Source organism: Vicia villosa, linkage group LG5, assembly GCF_029867415.1.
Source record: "Vicia villosa cultivar HV-30 ecotype Madison, WI linkage group LG5, Vvil1.0, whole genome shotgun sequence".
Classification (NCBI taxonomy): domain Eukaryota; kingdom Viridiplantae; phylum Streptophyta; class Magnoliopsida; order Fabales; family Fabaceae; genus Vicia; species Vicia villosa.
In genome coordinates this window covers 158,715,740-158,723,693 of record NC_081184.1, presented here as the reverse complement: position 1 = coordinate 158,723,693, position 7,954 = coordinate 158,715,740, and the positions used below count along the sequence as shown (strand labels likewise).

Genomic DNA, 7,954 nt, shown 5'->3' with positions numbered 1-7,954 from the left:
ACCTGAACACCATAACATAACACCGACAGGTTGGGCCGGTTCTAAACCTAGATAATACAACAAGAATCTGCCCGCAGTTGGATATCTAGATTGAGCTGCTTTGGCAGGTCAATCACTGAATACGTAATTTTCAATCATTAAGAGGATCAATCGCATTAAAGTGACCTTAATTGAACTTTCCTACAAGATGGATCATCAGCTATATAAAGAGAAAAGTCCAAGAGGATAATTAATCAATTTCATTCAGAGAATCGTCTGGCCTGGCATTGGTAGAGTTTAACAAGTAGTGTATTTTATGTGTACAAAATAGTTTTACATTTATTTTACGTGGGCAATAATTATAAGTAATAGTTATTTTCTAAGTTCATATAGGGCACCTAAAAGCTCATTAACGATATTGTTTTGGTTAGTGTTTGTGGGTTCTATAAACACTGAAGCGGTGGTATGATGATGGAAGGTTGGAGATGGTGGAGTATTACACTGATATACTATAATAAAACTCTAAGATTTGACCAAATATTGGAAATAAGGACGACGTGTTATGGTTATAAAGGAGACCAAATTGTTGTTGTAGTTTTGTTAACCGACAAGTTGAAATGTTTCGTACAATTTTTTTGGGACCTAAAACAAATAATTTGTATGATAATCCTCAAAGCTGCCTACAAAATGGGTATATGTAGAGAAATGGAAGTTGTATGTAATGCCTACTTATTACACGATGCTTTCTATTATAGGGCAATACCCGTGACCATCTAACTTTAATCCTTTCCTTTGTCCTCCTCTCCCCTATGAAGTATTAACTTGGATATAGCACAACAATTAAAATCATGCATGCAATGCCAATCTCTTTTTAGAAGTTTTATCAACCCTTATAATCCTGGACCGTAAAGTTATGTTAACTAAAATTATGTAAGACTAGTTAACAACTTCTCAAAAAATGTGAGAATCGCTTTGAAGTTCAAAAATAAAAACGTCCACACCCTTGCCATTTGAATTTGGGGTGCAGGAATAATGAAAATATGATCTGTCATAGTCATAATTAATAGCTCTCACAACTAACTACTAAGATCAATCCGCCGCAATAAGTAAAATTAAAGAGAAGAGGTGCAATGGATGATGTATAATAAAATATCCTTAAAACTTCACCAAAACATGAACAGGAACCGGGTATTGTTCAAGTACATGTAGAAAAGTATATTCATATTTTCTACAGGGCTAAGAAAGAAAAGATGATACAGTCAAACTCAAAGAGCTCCATTATGCCATGCCTCCACTGGTTGCTGTCCTGATTATCTGAAACAGAGCTGTGCAATAAAAACATGCAAACATGTCAATGAAACTATACGACATAGCCCATGAAAATGTTAATAAATGAAAGGTAAATATATAATCCTAATCTGTAAGAATGTACTTAAAACATTTGCTCAAGCCACACTAATTCCTTTGGGATTTGCTAAATCCCAAATTGAATTCCACTTAAGCAAATACCCTTTCCCCATCTTCATTCTAATCTTTAATATAAAACAAAATAAAATATTGTTTGTAGAGACATATTTGATTCAATCCTAAATATGCATAGTCGGTCCACGCGCGGATAAAATGAGAGAGTTGTGCTAGACAGTCAACAACCAATATAAAACTTTGTCGAATCTCTATGACATAAATCAACTATATCTCTATGACATAAATCAACTATCTATGACATAAATCAACAACGACATGCATATTTGATTCAACAACAATAATTGTAAACCAAATGCTTTTCACTCATTTTGGCAAAGAGAATTGGAAAATGTGATTCAATTCAGGGGTTCCGCAATGAATTATGTACTCAAGTGAGCTTCAGCGAAAGAGATGTACTCAATGTTCATTTTAACCATTAATCAGTTAACCATAAATCCTTGATTAGTCTAACATTAATGGTACTCAGCTTTCAATAAAATAATTTTCAAACAACATTTCAAAAACTGAAGGACATCAAACCGACAAGACTGCAATAGAATCCCTCAAATAACCCAACAGTTAAATTCAGTTTTCAAAACATCAATTCACAATTCATACCAAAAAATCACACACAATAAAAATTTACAATTCTGCACAAGACTTACTAACACGATTACGGAATAAAGAAAACAAAAATCAGTAAAACTCATATCGTGAATAGCATTGAAAGGATAATCTTACATGATCCAATGACAACAAAGACGAAGAACCCAAGCACGATTGGGCCAACAGGATAGTCTTTTCCTTTCTTAACAGTTGTTTCTGGCACAAATCCTCTTTTTGTAATGTTTTTCTCAAACTTCTCCACCTTCCTAACCGAGAGACGCCTTGATGTAGTCTGCACAACAAAACAGAAAAATTCCACATCTCATCTTCAATTAAATTAACACAGCAAAACCAAATCAAATCAAAACTTAACTAGCTCAAAATCACAAACATCAGATCAGATCAAATTACATCAGATCCATAAACTTAATCAAAGTATAGCACATTAATCCGTATGCAACCAAAAAACTTCACAATCAACCCTAGAAATAATGAAATTCATAACATAATTCAAAATTTAACCTAATTTCTAGAGATTCAGATTTAAACTATGCATGCATTGAAAAACCTAACAGATTCGAGATAATTCAAATTCAAACAACAATTCAGATTCATTTCACAAAAATTTAATTTTAGCAAAACAAAAGAGTCTAAAATAACCAACAGATCTAAACGGAAACGAAAGTCAAAGAAGTTGAACAGTGAGAGAGGAGGAAGACGAACCATGTTTGATTGGTAAGAGATTGGAACTGCGGTAGAAAACGAAGAGATCACCGGAAAATTGAACGACGGTGATGGTACCGGCAGTGGCTCTCTCCGAGTTTTTATTTAGAGCTTTGTGAATCTGCGATGAACGATGTTAGCGGTTATTTATTTTCTGATTATTTTTATTTATTTACTTGGTTTATTATTTAAACAATATACCTAATTCCGTTGAAGTTAGTAATGGATAGCCGAGTATAACGTCACGGCTTTTTCGGGATTGGCTGAGGATGTTAAACGTGTACACGTGGCATTTGGATACTGGGTGAGGTTTGGTTTAATACGTGAATGAATGAATGAGTCTCTACAAATGGTTTAGCCTCCATAAATGGGTGGATTTTTTAGTAAAAAAAGAGGGTGGGTTTTTTTATTTATTTTTATGTTGATAAATATGGTAACTGTTGGATGAATTAATTATTTTAACTGTTAAGACAAGTGTATGGATATGTCTCTTTGAATGATGACATGTAGTTGTAAGAAAAAAAATTATTTGTCATAGCTTCTTAAAAGAATGATGATTTGTCGTAATTGTAGAAACTAGTACTAAGAGTTTGTTTTGTTTTTATTTATTTATCTAAGCTTTATATACAAATTAATTGATTCTGTTAAGTCAATTAATAGTTTTTGTCTTTCTTTTAAAGTGAAATTTAACTACTAAATTATACGATAAAGAACCAATCGTTAGTTGGTCCAGTGGTGATTGGCGCTGGACTTGGTAGGGAGAACCACGGTTCGATCCCCCGCAACTGCAATCGGGAGAGGGCTTGACCCACTTGATGCCAGAGCTGTTCCCCCGAACCGGACTAAACCGGTGGTTATAAACCAAAAAAAAAAAAAAAAAAATTATACGATAAAGAAAAACATATAAATTAAAATTTAAATGCACTTTTGATTTTTTTTTAATTTTATTATTTTTTTAATCCTCTTTAAGAAAACCAGTTTTTTTTCTCTATTAAATATTTTTTGAATTTTTATAGTCTCCTTCATAAATTAATTAAATTAATTGGTGTTCCAACATACAAATAAAAATTATTTATTTATATATAAATAATTATTATAATTATTATTATCAAGGACTAATTGAGTTAAAGAAAAAGTTTTTGATCTCATAGAACTATTTAGGCAAAATACTCATTTTAGTCCCTTAATTATATTCTCGGGTTCAGTTTGGTCTCTTAATTTTTTTTCGTGTCACTTTGGTCCCTTAACTTTCAAAATATTTTATTTTAGTCCTTTTTGTCTAATTAGCGACGGAAAACCTTTGAAAAACGATCGCTAAATCCGTCGCTAATTAGGCAAAAAGGACTAAAATGAAACGTTTTGAAAGTTAAGGGACCAGTATGAATCCAGAGTTATAGTTAAGGGACCAAAATGAGTATTTTGCCAATTATTTAAACTACATATTTGCATTAAGAAATCCCTCAAAGTAATAAAAAAGTATTTTATGTCAAATTTAAAATGTTGTTCTGATTTTTAAAATACATTTTAAACACTTTTGAAGTATCATTACTACGTCCTATTTGAGACTTCATATTTTTTCAAATGTTATTTTTGAGATGCATTTTAAGTATCATTACTGTAACGTCGTTTTTGACATAAATTGATCCAGAGATGTATCTTTGTATTTACATTAGATAGAATTCAGAGATGTATCTTTCAAACTACACCAAACATTAATTTTTAACTTTGTGTTTAGAGATGCTCCGATGGAATTGACAATATATATACTATTATTTTTAATTTTGTATAAATTAAACCATACACTTTTAAAATAATATGACAGTGATATATATAAATTAGTAAATTTGGAGTACACTGTCATACCCCAAATTTGTCCTACCCCTTATTTCTAACTGGCTTAAGCTTTGCATTTCATCTACATACTCTCCATTAGGTCATTAACACATCATGCATCATTAGTCAATAAATTAGACATGGGATCAAAGATCTTGAAAATTAGAGCTTCTACTTCACTCAAGCTTGATTCCTTTGGTTCTTCTTTGAGTAGGGGATTGTGGGGTCAAGGTTTTGAAATATGGGCACCGTGGACTTCTTTCTCATCAAGCTACAAAGGCTACTTCTTCATCTGGTTTCGTCAAGAACAAAGGTGGGGGTTTACTTCCCTATGCGTGATGATCTTTATGGTGTGATGATCTTCATGGTATCATGGTGGAGAGCAGTGATTCTTTTGGACGAATTAATTATGCCAACAAGCATTGGTTCATTCAAAGTGTTTCCATTAAAAGTCATTCACTCGATGCATCTGAGTGGATAATGCTACAAGGCGTGATTAAAGGGCCTCATCTTTGTTGCAAGTTATGGGTTTGATGTTGTTTGGGTATTAAAGCGCAAAGTGTGAAAAATGGAATCTTAGAACAACATGAATCATTGTCAAAGATGCAAATTGAAGAAGGATCGGAAATTCAAATAAAAAACATTGGAGAGAAAAGAAGAAAATTCATATTTACTTGAAAGAGTACATTACATTCCATATCCCAAAGTCAATTACAAAGGAATAAAACCAAAAAAAAAAGGGAAAGGATCAAGTCCCAATGATGCAAAACTCAGAACATTCATGAGATGTCTTGGTTTACAAAGTATAAAGAGTCACTACATTTTCAAGACAAGTTTAACTGCCATTTCACTTTCAGATTGTTTCACGTATTACACCACAAAGAAAATTATACAGAGAGCCATATAAATGTTGAGCAAGCTACAATGGACATATTCCTAAAGTTGCTTCAAGCTTTCACTACACCAACTCCAGGGACCTCATGATCATTCTTCAAATTCCACATGATGCTATGCTTCAATTACATCAACCTGCACATTCATCATCTAGAAAAATAAACAAAATAAACACTCCATGCCAATTTCAAGAGCATTCCATTCAACCCTAACAGTTACTACTCTAGCGCAATCGATCAAACCAGACCGACATTCACGGTATTCATAATCGTCTCAAAACTTAACATATTTTCATTTTTAGCTTACCTTCTACTTGAAGCTTCACATACCAGCCTTGCAACTTTCAAGTTCAGACCAAGCTCCTTGCATAACCCCACATAAAAACTTAGGGAATAATCTACAAATGCAAGTCTGCCTAAGAAAGTTCAATGCAAGTCAAAACCGGTTCAGATTTCAACACCATCATTCAGCATCATCACCATACATTAAATCAGCCCTGCAGTCAGCACAATTCAGTCCAAGATTCCAATACAAAAATTCAGAAAAACTCATACAATACATATTCAGCTATACATGTACAAACCTGTTCAAAACAATTAACACCTGCATACACAGTCAGTTTCATTCACACCACAAATCCAAACCCAGCCTCACACCTCGATTTACTAACTTCTATTCCTATCAAGCACTCCATGAACTAACTAATTGGTTTTCCCAACTAACTGAGTTCTGATTTGTAACTAACTGAGTTGCTAATCAACTCAGTGAGTCCAAAATAACTAACTTTGAGACATTTTATAACTAACCTAACAGATTCATAACCAGCTCCTAACCCTCATAACCAACTCTCAATCTCACCCTTCAATCCATAACAGATATTCTCAAATCCAAGGGCTCTAATCTCTCCCCCCTCAACTGACTTTTCCCTCTCAGCTTCTATATATTCAAACCTCCCTCCATTTTCACTATTCTAGACACGCCATTCTCTTCCATCACCCTTTCTCAATCTTCACATATCACAATTCTCTCCACTCTCCACCATTATGATCACACACACGCACCATTAATCATTCATCTTCATCTTCCCCAAAACTTTCATCCACTCTTAGAATTCAGTCCCTCCCTCTACCATACGCTCACGTTCAGAGGCCATTGGAGCTCCTCATCGGAGTTCCAATCGGTTGAGCTTGATCATCCCCAATTCCTCTCAGAATAACGATAGTCATACATCTCTCAGTTTTCTCGCTCCCAACAAACAACACGCATCGTACAGAAGATTGAAAGAAGAAGAAGAAGAAGTGCGAATCAGAAAAAAGAAAAGAGTAAAGCGTGCTCACTTGAATTTATAGTTATCTTCGAATCGGTCATAGCTCCAATCATCAATTCTCCATCTGCGATACGCAATCCCGCAACGCGCCTTCAACTTGCAATCCATCCATTCAATCCAAAGCTTCAACAATCTGCGAGACGCTCCACAACCACCATCGCCGAGCTTCACACATCATCTACAATTTTCAAGCATCATCGAACGCATTCCACAACATCAGACAACAACTACGCGTGTTGCTCCGCATCCGCACCAAGAAGATAAACAAGTGGAAGGCAGAGGAAGAAGAGATCGGAGATAGACGAAAGAAGAGCGTAAGGCGGAGACGGCGGTGAATTTGTGGCGACGTCGAAGATAATCGGAGGAGAGAGGTGGCGCGCCGTTTACGGCCATATGAAGAACGAGAAGGACGTTCATAGCTCAGAAGTCTCAATTGGTAACCCTATTTCCCATTTCAATTTCAATTTGCTTTTAATCTTCTTCTTAATAAACATAATGGATACTTAGTGTGATTAAATGGTGATTAATATGGTTAATTGTTCAATAATAAAATCTAATAAAATCTAAAATCATATGGATCATTCTTCTGTGGGCCACACGAATTGCCAGCACACCCCCCTTTGGCCCATACAGTGCTTTTCGTATACCAAAACTCTTAACCAAAAAACAAAATTCTTTGGGCCTCACACGAAATCCTGCGTTCACACCCCCTGGACAAGCCCAATGCATCACCCTCTTTTTGGCATACTGAAAAATCTGTACAAAAACTCCCATGGGCCTTTACTTTGATTGGGCCTGCGTTTTACTCAGCATACACTTGAATTCCATTCGCACCCCCCTGACTCCATCAAAATCTTGTAGACTTTAGCTTTTTTATTGATATTTTCTTTTATTTTTAGTTGATAAAACATAATAAAATTCATCATTTTTTCTAAATAGATTTTAGTTGCTTTTTTTATAGTTTAATTGGTAGATTCTTTTAGGGATTTCTTACATAAAAACCTCATAGAAAATGCTCATAAAAAATATTAGTTTTAGGCTTATGGTTTTAGCCTCTTTTTGCTTGATTTAGAAGTCCGAAACCTTTCATATCAAAAACTCATAAAAATAATAGTTTTTAGTTTAATT

General features: G+C 34.3%; 1 protein-coding gene across 1 annotated transcript; it reads right to left on the bottom strand.

Moving 5' to 3' along the window:
* Nucleotides 1-1,119: 1,119 nt before the first annotated feature.
* Nucleotides 1,120-2,940, bottom strand: LOC131603491 (uncharacterized). Its single transcript, XM_058875805.1, has 3 exons — nt 2,773-2,940; nt 2,185-2,341; nt 1,120-1,304 (listed from the first exon to the last, which is right to left on the bottom strand). The coding sequence occupies exons 1-3, from the start codon at nt 2,773-2,775 to the stop codon at nt 1,258-1,260; spliced, it is 207 nt and encodes a 68-aa protein (XP_058731788.1). The 5' UTR covers nt 2,776-2,940; the 3' UTR covers nt 1,120-1,257.
* Between the last annotated feature and the right edge of the window lie 5,014 nt (nt 2,941-7,954).

What these genes read in the sequence shown, in the direction of transcription:
- LOC131603491 (XM_058875805.1), bottom strand. An exon ending in CTTTGTTGTCATTGGATCAT is followed by an intron (nt 1,305 to 2,184) that starts GTAAGATTATCC and finishes TTTATTGCACAG; the next exon opens with CTCTGTTTCAGATAATCAGG.